At 40.3% G+C, this 20,055-nt stretch overlaps 1 protein-coding gene across 7 annotated transcripts in view; it reads right to left on the reverse strand.

Annotated features, from left to right (window-relative positions):
* LOC139420761 (general transcription factor II-I repeat domain-containing protein 1-like) overlaps positions 1-20,055 on the reverse strand; it is a 52,418-nt gene that overhangs the window by 9,343 nt on the left and 23,020 nt on the right. For all 7 annotated transcript variants that reach the window (XM_071170973.1, XM_071170975.1, XM_071170976.1 and 4 more), the window contains 14 exons: positions 19,659-19,800; positions 17,361-17,537; positions 15,806-15,992; positions 15,334-15,656; positions 14,882-14,965; positions 13,451-13,534; positions 12,960-13,143; positions 12,060-12,085; positions 11,760-11,886; positions 11,402-11,445; positions 10,928-11,008; positions 5,940-6,059; positions 482-535; positions 43-120 (listed from right to left, as the gene is read on the reverse strand). In XM_071170973.1, coding sequence (XP_071027074.1) covers positions 43-120; positions 482-535; positions 5,940-6,059; positions 10,928-11,008; positions 11,402-11,445; positions 11,760-11,886; positions 12,060-12,085; positions 12,960-13,143; positions 13,451-13,534; positions 14,882-14,965; positions 15,334-15,656; positions 15,806-15,992; positions 17,361-17,537; positions 19,659-19,800 — 1,711 coding nt within the window. The remainder of the gene's footprint in view (positions 1-42; positions 121-481; positions 536-5,939; positions 6,060-10,927; positions 11,009-11,401; positions 11,446-11,759; positions 11,887-12,059; positions 12,086-12,959; positions 13,144-13,450; positions 13,535-14,881; positions 14,966-15,333; positions 15,657-15,805; positions 15,993-17,360; positions 17,538-19,658; positions 19,801-20,055) is intronic.

Raw genomic sequence — 20,055 nt, forward strand, 5'->3', positions numbered from 1 at the left:
TCTGAACATTGAGTGTGCAGGTAAGTGTATTAGGCAGCTTACCATACTTAGTGCTGAATAGGCTTTCCACTTGCCTCCGAAGCTGGAGGATAATTTCACCTATGTCCTCAGCTAGATTTCCTTTCCGGAAAAAAAGCAAATGAAGAAAAATGTTCACAAGTGTTTTATTCAGAGCTGTAGAAAACGACCTGATTAGTGAAGAAGAATGCGATACATGTAAAAGTTACAACAGATTCCAATGCATTAAAACTGCAGTCTGAATCAACAATGGCCTGAAGTGATAAAACAGTTGAACTAAACTCATGAGGCATTTATACATTATATTAATCCAGAATCAATTTAAAAAGTGCAAAAGTGAAAAATCCCAGATTACACCTTTAACAATCAATCATTGGAATGGATTTGTTAGGCTTGTCCAATGTAAGAATGCAGTGCATACAGCTGAAATATCTTAGAGACAGGTTGTCCATCCTATTTTTACCTTCAGAAGATCTTCTGAGGCCTTGAGAAGCTGGTTTAGATGAAAGTGCTTCAGCTGAAAGGAAGATGGCAAAGAGGTGAGCAGGGTTGGCAAGTCTAGTTAAAAAGGTTTCACATTGGTACTTACAACTCATGCTACTGTTTGTCAAGCCAAGATATACTGTTTAAAAAATGACAAAGCTCAAACAACAGTAGAACCTCAAAGATACAAACCTCAGAAATACAGACTGACCGGTCAACCGAAACATAAATGTTGCTTACATTTGCTAAAAACACATAAATATTTACTATGACATTAAAAAATATTTTATACATACATACATACATACATACAGACAGTACCAGTCAAAAGTTTGGACACGCCTATTCATTCAAAGGTTTAAGAGTTAAACAAATCTAAATATATTTTATATTTGAGATTCTTCAAAGTAGCCGCCATTTGCCTTAATGACAGCTTTGCACACTTTTGGCATTCTCTCAACCAGCATCATGAGGGAGTCACCTGGAATGCATTTCAATTAACAGGTGTGCTTTGTTAAAAGTCCATTTGTGGAATTTATTTCCTTCTTAATGTGTTTGAGCGCATTGTGTTGTGACAAGGTAGGGGTGGTATACAGAAGATAGCCATATTTGGGAAAAGACCAAGTCCATTTTATGACAAGAACAGCTCAAAAAGCAAAGATAAACGACATTCCAGCATTACTTGAAGACATGCAGAACAGTCAATCCGGAAAATGTCAAGAACTTTGAAAGTTTCTTTGAGTGCAGTCGTAAAACCATCAAGAGCTATGATGAAACTGGCTCTCATGAGGAACGCCACTGGAAAGGAAGACCCAGAGTTACCTCTGCTGCAGAGGATAAGCGCATTAGAGTTACCAGCCTCAGAAATTGCAGCCCAAATAAATGCTTCACAGAATTCAAGTAACAGACATCTCAACATGCATAGAATTGCAGGAAATTAGCTTTAAAACTGCAACATGTCCTCTCAACTCCATGGAGAATTGCAGGAAATTGCCTTAAAAATGCAAAAAAACGTTTCCCTCTAAAATTCAACCGTGCAGACAGGCTGAACGCACCCCCTGCCACGCCCACCACCTATGCCACATTTTGATTCAGAAAAAAACCTGACATTGTGTCTCACCATTGATCATAAAGCAAAGATATTGTTGTACATAATTCGTTAATCTGGTAATATGATGTTGAAAAAAATTGCATGATATTTTTCTGCACTTACCCATGTTTTTTCCCTTCATGATCATCATTGGAAAAGAAAAAACTTGAACATAACATCACAGCAACCAAATAAAACAAACAAAATGTCTAAGGATCTAGACAAGAGGTTAGCATGGACACTTGAGTACAATTACTTTTCTTTCCTCTTCTCTACGAATTTTCAAATAATGAGCCAAACATGACAACGAGTGACATGATGGCACAAACAGACTGGCACTCAGGCTAGTATAGCTCCACAAGTATAGCACAACTTAGAATTGAGGTTCAGAAAGAGAATGTAGTGTACTCAAGTGTCCTTAGTTACCTCGTGCTACTCGACTACAAATCAGGGCTTGGGGATGGATGTTTAGGCCTAGGGCGTGGGTGACTAGGATAGGGGGTTGGGCTGCAGGGCTGTTGGCCGGGGTTGAGACAAGAATTTGTGTAGGGTGCATGAACTGTACCGTCAAACCTGAGACAGAGTCCAAATTAAAAACATATCTTCAGTGAAACTCACAAACTGGACAAAATAAACCAGTTTTGGTCAATTCTCAAATTACATTTGTTTATAAATAGAGGTTTTCTATTGCAGTTATTATATTAGGAAACTGAAACCGATCTGGATTAGAGGTCGACCGATTAATCGGAATGGCCGATTAATTAGGGCCGATTTCAAGTTTTCATAACAATCGGAAATCGGTATTAATTGGACACCAATTTGGCCGATTTTTTGTTGTTTTTGTACACCTTTATTTAACTAGGCAAGTCAGTTAACCTGTTGAGTGTTGGGGGCAGTATTTTGATGTTTGGATGAAAAATGTACCCAAATGAAACTAGAATATAATAGCATATAATTGTCAGATTAGGATAGAAAACACAAATGTTTCCAAAACTGTCAAAATATTGTCTGTGAGTATAACAGAACTGATATTGCAGGTGAAAACCTGAGGAAAATCCAACTAGGACTTGCCTCTCATTTTGAAACCTCCCTGTTCCATTGCATGCCTTCACTCCATTTAAAGGGATATCAACCTGATTCCTTTCCCTATGGCTTCCACATGGTGTGAACAGTCTTTAGACATAGTTTCAGCCTTTTATTCTGAAAATGAGCGAGAACGATCACATCGGCTGGGTGCCAGCAGAGTTTTGCATGCGCAACAGCTTGGAGCAGACATTTTCTCTCTCTCTCCCATTGAAAAAGCTATGGTCCGGTTGAAATTTTATCCATTATTTATTGTAAAAACAACCTGAGGATTGATTATAAAAAACGTTTGACATGTTTCTACTAACTTAACGGATACCATTTGGAATTTTTGTCTGCCCGTCATGACCTGGACGAGCCTGTGGATTTCTGAACAAAACGCGCCAACCAAATGGAGGTTTTTGGATATAAAAAAATAATCTTTATCGAACAAAGGGAACATTTGTGTAACTGGGAGTCTCGTGAGTGCAGACATCCGAAGATCATCCAAGGTAAGTGATTCATTTTAAGTGATTCATTTTTCCTTTTCTGACTTTTGTGACCAATCTACATTGCTGCTAGCTGTTTGTAATGTTTTGACTGATGAGAGAGATGTCCTAACAAACGCTTGGATAGCTTTTGCTGTAAAGCTTTTTTGAAATCTGACACGCCAGGTGGATTAACAACAAGCTAAGCTGTGTTTTGCTATATTGCACTTATGATTTCACGAAAATGAAACATTTTTAGTAATTTAATTTGAATTTGGCGCTCTGCAATTCAGCGGATGTTCACGAAAATGATCCCGCTAACGGGATGGGTGCGCCAAGAAGTTAACAACACATTCAAATTTTCAATGACGACCTAGGAACGGTGGGTTAACTGCCTTGTTCAGGGGCAGAACGACAGATTTTTACCTTGTCAGCTCGGGGATTCAATCTTGCATCCTTACAGTTAACTAGTCCAACGCTCTAACCACCTGCTCAACGAGGAGCCTGCCTGTTACGCGAATGCAGTAAGAAGTCAAGTTAAGTTGCTAGCTAGCATTAAACTTATCTTATAAAAAAGAATCAATCATAATCACTAGTTAAAACTACACATGGTTGATGATATTACTAGTTTATCTAGCGTGTCCTGTGTTGCATATAATCGATGTGGTGCGCATTCGCGAAAAAGGACTGTCATTGCTCCAATGTGTACCTAACCATAAACATCAAGGCCTTTCTTAAAATCAATACACAGGTATATATTTTTAAACCTGCATTTTTAGTTAATATTGCCTGCTAAAATGAATTTATTTTTTAACTAGGGAAATGGTGTCACTTCTCTTGCAACAGAGTCAGGGTATATGCAGCAGTTTGGGCCGCCTGGCTCGTTGCGAACTGTGTGAAGACTATTTCTTCCTAACAAAGAAGGCCAACTTTGCCAAACGGGGGATAATTTAACAAAAGCGCATTTGCGAAAAAAGCACAATCGTTGCACGACTGTACCGAACCATAAACATCAATGCCTTTCGTAAAATCAAGACAGAGAAGTATATATTTTTAAACCTGTATATTTAGCTAAAAGAAATCCAGGTTAGCAGGCAATATTAACCAGGTGAAATTGTGTCACTTCTCTTGCGTTCATTGCAAGCAGAGTCAGGGTATATGCAACAGTTTGGGCCGCCTGGCTCGTTGAGAACTAATTTGCCAGAATTTTACGTAATTATGACATAACATTGAAGGTTGTGCAATGTAACAGGAATATTTAGACTGATGGATGCCACCCGTTAGATAAAATACGGAGCGGTTCCGTATTTCACTGAAAGAATAAACGTTTTGTTTTCGAGATGATAGTTTCCGGATTCGACCATATAAATGACCCAAGGCTCGTATTTCTGTGTGTTATTATGTTATAATTAAGTCTAGGATTTGATAGAGCAGTCTGACTGAGCGATGGTAGGCACCAGCAGGTTTTTAAGCATTCATTCAAACAGCACCTTTGTGCGTTTTGCCAGCAGCTCTTCGCTGTGCTTCAAGCATTGCGCTGTTTATGACTTCAAGCCTATCCGCTAGTTAGCGGGGTGCACGCTAATAGCATTTCAAACGTCACACGCTCAGACTTTGAGTAGTTGTTCCCCTTGCTCTGCAAGGGACGCAGCTTTAGTGGAGCAATGGGTAACGCTGCTTCGAGGGTGGCTGTTGTCGATGTGTTCCTGGTTCGAACCCAGGTAGGAGCGAGGAGAGGGACGGAAGCTATACTGTTACACTGGCAATACTAAAAAGTGCCTATAAGAACATCAAATAGTGAAAGGTATATGAAATACAAATCGTATAGAGAAATAGTCCTATAATTCTGATAATAACTACAACCTAAAACTTCTTACCTGGGAATATTGAAGACTCATGTTAAAAGGAACCACCAGCTTTCATATGTTCTCATGTTCTGAGCAAGGAACTTAAACGTTAGCTTTCTTACATGGCACATATTGCACTTTTACTTTCTTCTCCAACACTTTGTTTTTGCATTATTTAAACCAAATTGAACGTGTTTCATTATTTATTTGAGGCTAAATTGATTTTATTGATGTATTATATTAAGTTAAAATAAGTGTTCATTCAGTATTGTTGTAATTGTCATAATTACAAATACATTTTTATTTAAAAAAAAAATCGGCCGATTAATCGGTATCGGCCTTTTTTTGGTCCTCAAATAATCGGTATCGGCTTTGAAAAAGTATAACCGGTCGACCTCTAATCTGGATGTTTGCAAAAATGTTGTCATTTGTTGACCAATCTTTCTTTGAATATGTTTTGTGGGAACACAGGCTTTACTGTGAAAACTGTGTTTAATCTGAGGTATTGCTTATGGATACTAGATCTCCGCACCATCCATCCGATTCTAAAATTAAAACATTCTTAAAAAGGTCTGATTTCCAAAGATGATAGCCAAATTAAATCGATACCATAAAAAAATGGAATAAAAAATAATAAATAAAAAACTGATGGACAGTGTGTGTCCAGAGCAGCCAGCGTATTACTTCCTTAGTGTGTTACAGGTTTGGCAGAGAGTAGGTGGGGTGTAAGAGATGATACTGGGTACTAGTGACTCTGGGTGGGGTAGGAAGTGTGAGAGGGGGGGAAAGGAGGCAGGGAGTATCTGTGAAAAGTGATTCCATACGTGTGCTGGTAATCTAGCTCCCTAACAGAGGGAGAGACCGTGTTGGCGGTAGTAGGCCCATTGGCGCCGGGTCTGGGCTGTCCTGGTGCAGCCGTGAGGTGGAGAAGGAAGGCGAGGCTGCAGTTACCTGCGTGGGTCTCCAAAGGGCGGCAAGGAGCAGCCTGCGCCAGGGTGGCCACTGCCAACACTGCTGCTGCAACTGGGTCAGCCCGAGGCTCACTTGGCTCCTCCACTGAAACACTGGCATCTGGGGGAGGAGAGACGGCACATGGTTAGGGTACTTAATAAAGACATGCGGCACAGTGCTAGGGTACTGGGTAACTTAGGGACAGACAGCAGTGTTAGGGTACTGGATATCAGGACAGTCATGTGACAGAGGAGAGACAGTACCAGCCCGGTCCCAGATCTGTTTATGCTCTTGCTAACTCCACTGCTTTCATTGTCGTGTAAGTACGGTAAGTGTAAAGGGAAACAGCCCCACAAGGCAAGGGTAACTAGAGGAAATAACTTGTCAGGATCACTTCCCGGGAACTGGCACAAAATATGGTTGGGGAACATAGACATGGATCAGGACAGAGTGAATGAAACAGGTGTGGAATAACACTCCTCTTCCACACACACTTCCACACACACACCTTCCACACACACACACACAAAGTAAAATCCAGCGGTATTGGATTCCTGTTAACCTTTAAAGCGCAGGCGTTTCGCTAGCCGAACCCCTCGACAACATTCCGCTGAAAAGGCAGCGCGCGAAATTCAAAAACATTTTTTTGAAATATGTAACTTTCACACATTATCAAGTCCAATACAGCAACAAGATAAACTTCTTGTTAATCTAACCATCGTGTCCGATTTCAAAAAGGCTTTACAGCGAAAGCACAACATATGATTATGTTAGGTCAGAGCCAAGTCACAAAAACACACAGCCATTTTTCCAGCCAAAGATAGGAGTCACAAAAAGCAGAAATATAGATAAAATTAATCACTAACCTTTGATGATCTTCATCAGATGACTCTCATAGGACATCATGTTACACAATACATGTATGTTTTGTTCGATAATATGCATATTTATATCCAAAAATCTCAGTTTACATTGGCGCGTTACGTGCAGTAATGTTTTGATTCCAAAACATCCGTTGATTTTGCAGATATCCACATCAAATCCCAGAAATACTCATAATAAACATTGATAAAAGATACAAGTGTTATTCACAGAATTAAAGACAGACTTCTCCTTAATGCAACCGCTGTGTCAGATTTCAAAGAAACTTTATGGAAAAAGCATAATCTGAGAACGGCGCTCAGAGCCCAATCCAGCCAAAGAAATATCCTCCATGTTGGAGTCAACAGAAGTTATAAATAACATTATAAATATTCACTTACCTTTGATGATCTTCATCAGAATGCATTCCCAGGAATCACAGTTCGACAATAAATTACTGATTTGTTCCATAAAGTTCCAGAAAGTCCATAATTTATATGTCCAAATAGCCACGTGTTGTTAGCGTGTTCAGCCCAGTAATCCATCTTCATGAGGCGTGAGCACTACGTCCAGACAAAAACTTGAAAAGTTCCGTTACAGGTTGTAGAAACATGTCAAACGATGTATGAAATCAATCTTTAGGATGTTTTTTAACATAAAACTTCAATAAATGTTCCAACCGGAGAATTCCATTGTCTGCAGAAAAGTACTGGAACGAGAGCTAACTCTGTCGGGACCGCGCATCACGAGTCTGAGACACTCTGCCAGACACCTGACTCATTCAGCTCCCATTCCCCCTTCCTTTATACCAGAAGCCTGAAACAAGTTTCTAAAGACGGTTGACATCTAGTGGAAGCCTTAGGAAGTGCAACTTGACCCCATAGACACTGTGTGTTTGTTAGGCAAAGCTTTGAAAAACTACAAACCTCAGATTTCCCACTTCCTGGTTGGAGTTTTCTCAGGTTTTCGTATGCCATAGGAGTTCTGTTATACCCACAGACATCATTCAAACAGTTTAAGAAACTTCAGAATGTTTTCTATCCAATACTACTAATAATATGCATATATTAGCATCTGGGACTGAGTAGGAGGCAGTTTACTCTGGGAACGCATTACATCCAAAAGTGAAAATGCTGCCCCCTATCCCAAACAGGCTAACACTCCACCTCAATCTAGTAAAGGTCATCAAAATTGGTAAAAGGTTTTAAAAACAAATTCTAATAAATGCAACAGCTGGGCAATGGATTTAGACTCTACAAACTCTAAAAATCTTTAAAATCCATCAGATATTCACAAAATTATAGCGCATACAATTTTTTACTGGAGGAGTTCAGGGATGGGAACTCGGGTATTACATTTATTGTCAAATGTCACTTTTTCTCTCTCCTTAGAATGTACTCATATGCACATTTTCTAATGGTAACAGGCATTATTTTTATATTTTGTGTTAAAACCAATACAATTATATGTGCCTCCTTTGCATAAACACACAGTGTATTCGCAGACATGAATACATTTGTATTTCAAAAATAAAATATGTAACCTTTATTTAACAGAATACATTAACAAAGGGGTGGAACAGGGCTGCCACCACCAAAGACTTGTTCTGTCTAGGCCTACCTGCACTGTCTAGACTAACTCATTAATTACTGTTGTTGTCACGTTCTCTTGCATAATTCAACAGGTGTGTCAATAACAGGATACCCTTGGATAAGAAAATCAACACGCTTGGCTCTAGATTACACCTATCTATTCATACTTTACATTGCTAGCTAGATCAGACATAACATCACTATAATCCGAATGGACAAATGGATTTTGCACCCCTCAAACATGGGGCGGCAGTTAGCCTAGTGGTTAGAGCATTGGGCCAGTAACCAAAAGGTTGCTAGATTGAATCCCCGAGCTGACAAGGTAAAAATCAGTTGTTATGCCCCTGAACAAGGCAGCTAACCAACTGTTCCTAGGCAGTCATTGTAAATAAGAATTTGTTTTAAAAAAGGATGGCTGAAAAAGACAGATCGCTTAAAACACAGAAAACATTTTCCAAGACTCCCTTTTACATACAGTACCAGTCAAAAGTTTGGACAGAGGGTTTTTCTTTATTTTTACTATTTTCTACATTGTAGAATAATAGTGAGGACATCAAAACTGTGAAATAACACATGAAATCATGTAGTAACCAAAAAAAGTGATAAACAAATCAAAATATGTTTTATTTTAGATTCTTCAAAGCAGCCACTCATTGCCTTGACAGCTCTGCACATTCTTGGCATTCTCTCAACCAGCTTCACCTGGAATGCTTTACCAACAGTCATGAAGGAGTTCCCACATGCTGAGCACTTGTTGGCTGTTTTTCCTTCACTCTGCAGTCAAACTCATCTCAAACCATCTCAATTGTGTTGAGGTCAGGTGATTGTAGTGGCCAGGTTATCTGCAGCACTCAATCACTCTCCTTCTTGGTCAAATAGCCCTTACACAGCCTGATGGTCATTGAAAAACAAATGAGCGCACACCAGGTGGGATGGCAGAATGCTGTGGTAGCCATGCTGGTTAAGTGTGCCTTGAATTCAAAATAAATCACAGACCGTGTCACCAGCAAAGCACCCCCACACATCCTCATCCATGCTTCACGGTGGGAACCACACATGCGGAGATAATCCGTTCATCTACTCTGCGTCTCACAAAGACAGCGGTTGAAACCAAAAATCTCAAATTTGGATTCGTCAGACCAAAGGACAGATTTCCACCGGTCTAATGTCCATTGCTTGTGTTTCTTGGCCCAAACTAGTCTCTTCTTCTTATTGGGGTCCTTTAGTAGTGGTTTCTTTGCAGCAACTCGACCATGAAGGCCTGATTCACGCAGTCTCTTCTGAACAGTTGATGTTGAGATGTTTCCGTTACTTGAACTCTGAAGCATTTATTTGGGCTGCAATTTCTGAGGCTGGTAACTCTAATGAATTTATCCTCTGCAGCAGAGGTAACTCTGGGTCTTCCATTCTTTAATGATGGTTTTTACAACTGCACTTGAAGAAACTTTCAAAGTTCGTGACATTTTCCAGATCGACTGACCTTCATGTCTTAAAGTATTGATGGACTGTCATTTCTCTTTGCTTATTTGAGCTGTTCTTGTCCAACATGGACTTGGTCTTTTACCAAATAGGGCTATCTTCTGTATACCACCCCTACCTTGTCACAAGACAACTGTTTGGCTCAAACGCTTCAAGGAAATAAATTCCAACAAGGCACACCTGTTAATGGAAATGCAATACCTAGGTGTCTGGCTAGACTGTAAACTCTCCTTCCAGACTCATATTCAACATCTCCAATCAAAAATCTAATCTAGAATAGGCTTCCTATTTTGCAACAAAGCCTCCTTCACTCACGCCGCCAAACTTACTCTAGTAAAACTGACTATCCTACCTATCCTCGACTTTGGCGATGTCATCTACAAAATACCTTCTAACACTCTACTCAGCAAACTGGATGCAGTCTTTCACAGTGCCATCCGTTTTGTTACCAAATCACCTTATACCACCCACCACTGCGACCTGTATGCTCTAGTCGGCTGGCCCTCGCTACATATTTGTCTCCAAACCCACTGGCTCCAGGTCATCTATAAGTCTATGCTCTTGTTTACTCCATGTGGAACTGTGTTGTTGTCTGTGTCACACTGCTTTGCTTTATCTTGTCCAGGTCGCAGTTGCAAATGAGAACTTGTTCTCAACTAGCCTACCTGGTTAAATAAAAGTGAAATAAAAAAATAAAAACATTCCAGGTGACTACCTCATGAAGCTTGTTGAGAGAATGCCAAGAGTGTGCAAAGATGTCATACTTTGAAGAATCTCAAATATAAAAAATATTTTGATTTGTTTAACACTTTTTTGGTTACTACATGATTTCATGTGTCATTTCATAGTTTTGATGTCTTCACTATTATTCTACTATTATTCTACAATGTAGAAAATAGTAAAAATAAAAATAATCTGGAATGAGTAGGTGTGTCCAAACTTTTGACTGGTACTGCATTTCTACGCTATATTGACTTGCTGCTCCCCAGATGCTATCTGGTTTAACAGCTAAAGCTATTTCAAAAGGTACTATAATGACGGAGGCGCACCACTTACCTGGTACAGTCACCTGGATGATTTCCCCATCTGGGGGTTCCATTTTAATCTTTTTCAAGGGAATACAATCTCCTGAAGGACCTTAAAGAGTAACAGTAAAAACAGTTCATATAGCAGTGCTGCCTCGCAAATGGTACACTATATAGTGCATTACTTTGACCTGGGACCATGGGGCTCTGGTCAAAAGTAGTGCACTATATAGGGAATATGGTTCCATCTGAGGTAAAGCTAGATCTTTCTCCCAGAATGTGTGACATTGGATTTTTATAGATGTGTTTCAAATGCTTTAAGTAAGTATGTTCTGTATCAGGTGGCTTAAGTTTTCATTTGCGAATTCCAAGGGACAGTTAAAGAGTGGATATGCAAAATGAAACGTATTAGACTACTGTAAAAAGGAGTGCTAACCTGTGTTCACCTATTGGGTTTGCATGAAAGTATTACTATAGTATGCTATAGCGTTGCCTTGTCACTAACCTGCTTCGCAGTCAGCCAATGGACTCACACAAGAGCTTGTAGATCTGAAAAGGAAAACAAACGCACAATTTTGAATTATAACATAAATTCATTAGCATAGATAAATTATGGTGTGTCAGGGTATGGCCTTCCATTACCAAGTGATAGACATGTAGCATTCACTGAATGGCTCTATCAATATATTACAACGGGTTGAAACGTTTGTTTGTATTGTCTTCTGATCTAATTGTCTGTTATAGCTCTGGATGCAGATTGGCTAAATCCGGTGCGGAACAGATTTTTCTGATGATTCCAAATAACATCTTGCGTCACTACACCCTCTACATTACTGGCTAAGTCCTAGGATTTGCGTACAGACCTGCTGCTGTGAGGATTGGTGACCAGCTCCAGTGCAGCCGACGGGACCTGGAGGTTGTCAGGGAAACCGTCCTCAAAGGTGGAGTTTATGTCATGCTTCCCCTCCTCCTTGGCCACCTTACCAGCAGCTTTGTGACACAACATAACAGAATCAATCAGATCAGCCATGATGGACTACAAGCTATTACAGCTAAACATCCATGGTATCAGAAGAAAAATAAGGACATGCCATTGCTAAAAGGCATGCTAAGGGCTTCTTTAGAAATCAACAATGCAAGATGAAAAAAATACTCAGTATTACCTGTGAAAATCCTTTCGTCAAACATTCTGGAATGAGAACAGAGGGTTGTTATTGTTTATAAATGTGATTATTGATCATTGATAACAGTCAAGTAAGGAGGGCACCCTGTAGTAAACTGTTGGTGAACAACAGTGCACATGTCAACAACGGAACTGAACAGACAACATGTCACGAGATTAAACAGACATCTCTACACGGTCTATATCTGGGCCATCTTGAATAAACAACAGTAACAACAACAAATATCAAAAACAAAGTCAGGAGTGTATCTCTCCTGGATAAAAATATGATCTTCAATCTGCTCTAATTGTATTAACATTAATGACATGCCCATGTCGCCTTGTGCATGGGCCATGCGCTGATACCGGTGTTAACTCAAACTAAGCCTGTTGCCCAATCTACATTTATTTCATCAAATGGGTTGAATGACAGCAAGACTTTGGCTCAATATGCCAGAGAGCAGGAGGCACCATGCTGTGTGGTGTGCGGTGGTGGTTACCAGTCAGCGGGGCATTGTCTATTAGAGGAGGGCAGGGTATTTAACCAACAGATGGCCTGGTTTGACACCTCTGCCTTCATTGATTCAGTTTTCCAAATAGGAAATTAGAGATAGATGAGATGCTGTGCCTTCTTTTGTAGCTCATCAAACAGTGGTCCTCAAAAAGGATTGTTTTCATTAGGGCATGTTTCTTATTGGACAACTGCATTAGTTGTAGTTCTTCCCTGTTTCAGTAAAAATATATATATTTTGGAGCCTAATGAACACAACCCTGGAATGATGTGTTATGCAGCCCTTATATGGGTGCACTACACACTACAGTGCAATCTCTTATTTTTGGAGGGAAGAATGAGAGAGAAAAATGACAGACTTTTCCAGACTGATCTCAGATCAGTGTTTACCTTTTCACTACAAAGCGGACCCCGTGGCGCTCCTCCAGGATGCGTTTGAGTTTGGGTACTCCGTAGGTACAGGGCCTCTTGAAGGGGATTTTGTCTGGGATGCCAATTATCTCCATAGCCTCTGGGTCGCAGGCAATCTTCCGGTACGGCACTGGAACCATGTGGTCCAAGCCCAGGGCCTCCGCTGAAAATAAGGGGGTTGTCAGAAATCATTGACGGATTTCAATCATGAGGCCCTACAATGCGGTCTTAATAAGGGTATAACGTATGGATAGATTTATATGCAGTAATGACAGCTGGAAACTGACTAAACACAAGCATTCTATAGTAAAACGTTTTCACAGAGAATCTCCACTGAAAGTACTTTTTGGATGTGGACTAACCTTAATCTGGGTCCGGGAAACTGGAAAGTTGTTAAAACCCTAAAAGTGTTTGTTGCTAATGCCCTACAATAGGAAACCATGCTGAGAAATAGTGGTTGATCATCTCACCATAGCGACTGTTGAACAGGATCTGCACACATTCTCTCAGCGTGTTGATGTCCTCTGTCTCGCGAATGAACGAATCCCATTTTTCTGTTGAGCGCAAAAGAGAATAACGTAAAAATAAAAAAATAGGTAAAAGTAAAAAATAAAAATAAAATAAAAGTTCTTCAATCTGTATGTCTACTTTCCACATGTACAGTGAGGTTTTTTTTCAAAAAGGGGATTTGGTGGTGGTTAAGGTTGGGGTCAAATCCAAATCAATTTGAAATTCCTATTCAATTATTGAATTCAATCATGAAGTGGAAAATTTACATGGAAATCAATTCGAATTTCAAAAATGTTCAAGTTATGGAATTGAAATTCTATTTGAATTGTAAAAAATGAAATCTTTGGAATTGAATTGGAATTCAATATTTGTATATTTCCCAGTTAATGGAAATAATGAACTTAGTATCAACAACTGACTACAGGATTTGTTTTAGATCATTTTAACTGCTATTCCTATATTTCCAGTTTAGCTAGGCTGTCTGAACAATTACATTATCAGCCTGACGGAATTGAATTTGTGGAACAATATTGAATTTGGAATTACATTTTACCTAAACATTGGAATGGGATTTACAGGTATAAGGAATTAAATTAGAATATAATTTGTGGCTCTGGGAAAGTAGATAAAGGACCTAAGTGCCAAAATATCCCTTAAAGTGAACACTGAATGCGTTTTACCAACCCCAAAATGTATTTCTAAAAATATACTGTATGGCCTTAGACGGCCCACCCAATCATTTACTATGTAGAATAAACTCTGACAAAGTTGAATGAGAAAATAATTCAAAATCAGAGTTCCGCAACAACTTAGAGTATGACACGCTAGCATAAACTTCACACTGTTTTGGTCTGGCAGCTATCATGTTCCAGCAGCATGAAGCACAACTGTGCACATACTCTGTGTGAGTGCACTGTTTTGCTTCACTCTAATCTGCAATATATTTTGGTAATGCCATACCACTGTGTAAAATGTCAAAAATAATATGAAATCAAAGTTTAACAAATTAAAAGTCTATAGCGTGAGGGACAAAACATTGGTTTTTAATAAACTGCAATGTGGGATTCACATGAAAAAAAGAGCCATTAAGTGTGCCGACAAGTCATTCTCTAAGACCACATTTGAGAGATTGTCTATACCCGGATGTAGAGTATATGTATTGTCTGGCAGGGGGGTGGGGTGAGATGTCCAAAGACCCCTTTAAAAAAATATATGTTTCACACTACTGGGCAGTCAAACTGAGCTAAGATGTACCTGTTACACATCCACCATAGACGCTACATCCATGAACAATGTGAATGGAAAATATCTGAGACAGCACAAACGGGTTGGTGAGAAAAGTATGTGGCCTACAGGCCTACTGTCTGTGTCCAGTTCCAGTTCAAGCCTACCTGACTTCTCATGTACGAGGGAAAACAGGAGGCGCTTGGAGACGTGGATGCTGGGAGGACTCTGGCCCAACTCCCCTTGGAGTACTATCCGCAAAATGCCAGAAATTAAACATTGATACACATACTCACAAGCGTAGCATCAAAAGCACATTTTAAAGCCTATTTAAAGCCATTAAATTATGCTTTCAAGGCCAAGCAAATTTTGAAAAATGAAAATGTCCATAATCAAAAGTGATTCTCGATCAAATAATTATGTGAAATGACAGCCAGTAGTATAACCACTAGCAAAAATGACAGGGAGAATAGTAACCCTGCCAAATTAATTAAATTACAGAGACAGAAAATGAACGGTGACTCAAAATGGTGAAGGGTTTGTCAGTAGTAACCTGGATCTCCATCATCTGCTACCTCAGCAACAGCTTCTTCCTGTGGGGTCACGTTATATATCTTACCATTGTCGGAACTGTCCTTGGCGGCCGTCCCTTTCTCCGCCCCTGCCACCCAGGCCCCCAGGCGGTCTTTGTCCAGGTTGAGGAGGGACGTGGGCTTGAGGTCCAGCTTGCCGTCAGGGTGCGGCAAGGAGGACATAGGCATGCCATACAGGAAGCTGGAGAGCATGGAGTTGCTGGCCGAGACTGATGCGGTGGACAATTCCTGGGCGGTGGAGGCAGGCTTGGAGGCTGGGCCGTGTTTGGCTAGGATCTTGGTGGTGCCCGAGAAGGAGTTGTGGTTGCTGACACTGGACTTAGTCTCGCGCAAAGGCTCCTCTGTTCCCCTATAAACAGATGATGAAGAAGAAGGAAACAGGAGAAGATAAAGCTGTGTGTCAATAACAAGACCAGCCCTGGATCAATCCTAATTATGCTGCCTTACTTCTGCCATTTATGCAGGTACGTCATGAAGTACTGTATGGAGTGAGATCACCTTTTGACAGTGAAGTAGATGCGGTTGCTCTGCTCCAGGATCTTCATTAAGGTCTTGGTGTTATACTCAGCAGGTTTCCTCAGGGCGATCCCCTCAGGCAGGCCGTGGGCCACCACAGAGCTGGGGTCCTTCAGGATCCACTCATAAGGCACAGGGACTAGGCTATTGCTCTTCCCAACAGCCTCACCTGGAAAATTATCACATACATACAGCATGTCAAATGACTGTAAATGGCAACATTCCATGTCTTGTCAGAAACATGCTTTCTGTTGTGAGATGCTAAAAATTAGAAAAGGACATGTCAAATGACTGACACTGGCACACACATGTTCACCTATAATATATACACTGCTTTGTTATTGTTATTATTACTGGGTTGTTCCACTAATTCGGTGCCTTTTGAGAAGTGTAACTTGGTCAAATGTTTTTTTGATTTCACCTAATTTAAAAATTATGTCAACATCATAAAAACTATTAGTTATCCCCATCTCTCGTAACCGGCCGCGACCGGGAGGTCCGTGGGGCGACGCACAATTGGCATAGCGTCGTCCGGGTTAGGGAGGGATTGGTCGGTAGGGATGTCCTTGTCTCATCGCGCGCTAACCAAGGTTTCCAGGTGCACTGTGTTTCCTCCGACACATTGGTGCGGCTGGCTTCCGGGTTGGATGCGCGCTGTGTTAAGAAGGGTTGTGTATCGGAGGACGCATGACTTTCAACCTTCGTCTCTCCCGAGCCCGTACGGGAGTTGTAGCGATGAGACATGATAGTAGCTACTACAACAATTGGATACCACGAAATTGGGGAGAAAAAAGGGGTAAAAAAAATTTACTTTTTTTTTTATCCCCATCTCAAAAAAAACTATATTAAGTTCCTATTATGTGCCAAAGAAAGTTACAGGGTTGACAGTAACAAGGTCGATGATTTCATCTTAAATCAGCCATAAAACCCCCTTGTGGCAGGAGGAATGGAAGCTTGCTGTGTGCAACAGGAAGTGGCAATTGAATACAAGCTCCACCTGCTTTTACACAATGATTTGACTATTAGATGTTCAATATTTCTTTAGATTTTTTCTTTTTTTTTAAAGGAATAGTTCCACAATAATAAATGAGTTTAGTTCACATAAGAGGGTTGACCTTAAAATGAGGGACAGACGTAAATGAATTACTAATCACATTAAATAAAATGTAAAAAAATCAACATGTGTAAAACAGTCCAGCGAAATGCTTACTTACAAGCTGCATTATTGAGAAAAAGCTTGTAAGCAAGCATTTCGCTGGACTGTTTTACAACGGTTGCATCCTGTACACGAGACAAATAAAGTTTGATTTGACAATAGAAAAACATTCAATCACGTGTCAGAAATAAGATTTTAGTTATGAGAAGGTAGAGATTAGAAAAGGAACGTTTCATCTGAAACTTCGTTGCATGTCAAATTACTGTAAATATTAACATTCAATCATGTGTTTGACATTTGATTTAAATTATGAGAAGGTAGAAATTAGGAAGTTAAATTAGAAAATAGAAATAATTCGGTGAGGTATGTTGAAGCCCTTACTGTAAAGCACACTGAAGACTTCCTCCACCATTTTCCTCAAGACAAAGATGTTAGAGTGGGCATCTGTTGACGCCCTTTGTTTGCCGTGCCCGCCCTCTTTACCAAGCTTGCTGAATTCACTCTCCTGGACTTTGGCATGGGCATTCACTGTGGTCAGCCCTTGCAGACAGTGCACCCCTGAAAGAATCAAGCATGAGAAACTAAAGGCATACAGTGCGGGAAAAAAGTATTTGATCCCCTGCTGATTTTGTACGTTTGCCCACTGACAAAGAAATGATCAGTCTATAATTGTAATGGTAGGTTTACTTGAACAGTGAGCCAGAAAAACCACGTCAAAAATTTTATAAATTGATTTGCATTTTAATGAGAAAAATAAGTATTTGACCCCTCTGCAAAACATGACTTAGCACTTGGTGGCAAAACCCTTGTTGGCAATCAGAGGTCAGACGTTTCTTGTAGTTGGCCACCAGGTTTGCACACATCTCAGGAGGGATTTTGTCCCACTCCTCTTTGCAGATATTCTCCAAGTCATTAAGGTTTCGGGGCTGACGTTTGGCAACTCGACCTTTAGCTCCCTCAACAGATTTTCTATGGGATTAAGGTCTGGAGACTGGCTAGGCCACTCCAGGACCTTAATGTGCTTCTTCTTGAGCCACTCCTTTGTTGCCTGGGCCATGAGTTTTGGGTCATTGTCATGCTGGAATACCCATCCATGACCCATTTTCAATGCCCTGGCTGAGGGAAGGAGGTTCTCACCGAAGATTTGACGGTACATGGCCCTGTCCATCGCCCCTTTGATGCGGTGAAGTTGTCCTTTCCCGTTAGCAGAAAAACACCCACAAAGCATAATGTTTCCACCTCCATGTTTGACGATGGGGATGTTGTTCTTCGGGTCATAGGCAGCATTCTTCCTCCAAACACGGCGAGTTGAGTCGATGCCAAAGAGCTCCATTTTGGTCTCATCTGACCACAACACTTTCACCCAGTTCTCTGAATCATTCAGATGTTCATTGGCAAACTTCAGACAGGCATGTATTTGTGCTTTCTTGAGCAGGGGGACCTTGCGGGCTCTGCAGGATTTCAGTCCTTCACGGCGTAGTGTGTTACCAATTGTTTTCTTGGTGACTATGGTCCCAGCTGCCTTGAGATCATTGACAAGATCCTTCCGTGTAGTTCTGGGCTGATTCCTCACCGTTCTCATGATCATTGCAACTCCACGAGGTGAGATCTTACACGGAGCCCCAGGCCGAGGGAGATTGACAGTTCTTTTGGGTTTCTTCCATTTGCGAATAATCGTACCAACTGTTGTCACCTTCTCACCAAGCTGCTTGGCGATGGTCTTGTAGCCCATTCCAGCCTTGTATAGGTCTACAATCTTGTCCCTGACATCCTTGGAGAGCTCTTTGGTCTTGGCCATGGTGGAGAGTTTGGAATCTGATTGATTGCGTCTGTGGACAGGTGTCTTTTATACAGGTAACAAACTGAGATTAGGAGCACTCCCTTTAAGAGTGTGCTCCTAATCTCAGCTCGTTACCTGTATAAAAGACACCTGGGAGCCAGAAATATTTCTGATTGAGAGGGGGTCAAATACTTATTTCCCTCATTAAAATGCAAATCAATTTATAACATTTTTGACATGCGTTTTTCTGAATTTTGTTGTTGTTATTCTGTCTCTCACTGTTCAAATAAACCTACCATTAAAATTATAGACTCATTTCTTCGTCAGTGGGCAAACGTACAAAATCAGCAGGGGATCAAATACTTTTCCCCTCACTGTACATCTCCACTTTTCCCCTTGCCAGTTTCACTCAAAGTTGGGCTATTCTGGTTCTCAATTGCTTTAGAATTGATTGATAGATTTATTTATTAGTAAAACAAAAATACATATTTACACAGTACATCATTTATTTATTTTTTTACTTGACTGGGATTGCACAATAAAGTCAGGGACTTATTTCCATTGTGGTCCCATTTTCTTTAAAGTATATAGATACATTCAGTATACAGTTACATGGATAGAGACACATTACAGAGATACAAACAATAAAAATGGTTCTACACTACGGATAAGAGCAAATGCTAAATTACTCAAATGTAAATGTAAAACTAGAGATTGAATTACTTAAATAAGACAAAACCTTTTTAACTAAGTTCAACTCCAAGACAAAAGCATGACCTGTGAGGAAAATGTTGTAGCAATTGTGCTCCAAGTGAAAAATGTAGCCATATCTTGTTATGTGATTTGGGCAAATTATACCCTATTCAGCTTTTTTGCCCAGTACACAGCGAAGCACTCACTGCAAAACTTGTGGAAGTCTGTTTGTATTTCCCTCCGTGAGTTGAGGAAAGCTCTTCCCTTTTCTGTTCCCACGGCGATCACGCTGTCCTCGTGCACTGTGACGCAAGCCACTTCGGCATTGAGCTTTGACATGGCTGTACACTGGAACACAGGTTAAAAGACAAGGTCATAGGTCACCTTCTCAAGCAAGACTAAAGCTGTGTTCGAAAACCCATACTAACAAACTGTATACTACATATTTAATGAGTATATACTACATGCTATTAGTTCATTTTAGTATACTGTAAATGAACGGTATCATTTCAGTTGAGTGTACTAGCACTTCGCCTTTCTACCGGAAGTAGATGCTGTTGCTATGCAACTTCTTGCTAGATTGTTAACATAGCGGACAAATTA

This window comes from Oncorhynchus clarkii, chromosome 12 (genome assembly GCF_045791955.1).
Source record: "Oncorhynchus clarkii lewisi isolate Uvic-CL-2024 chromosome 12, UVic_Ocla_1.0, whole genome shotgun sequence".
Taxonomy (NCBI): Eukaryota; Metazoa; Chordata; class Actinopteri; order Salmoniformes; family Salmonidae; genus Oncorhynchus; species Oncorhynchus clarkii.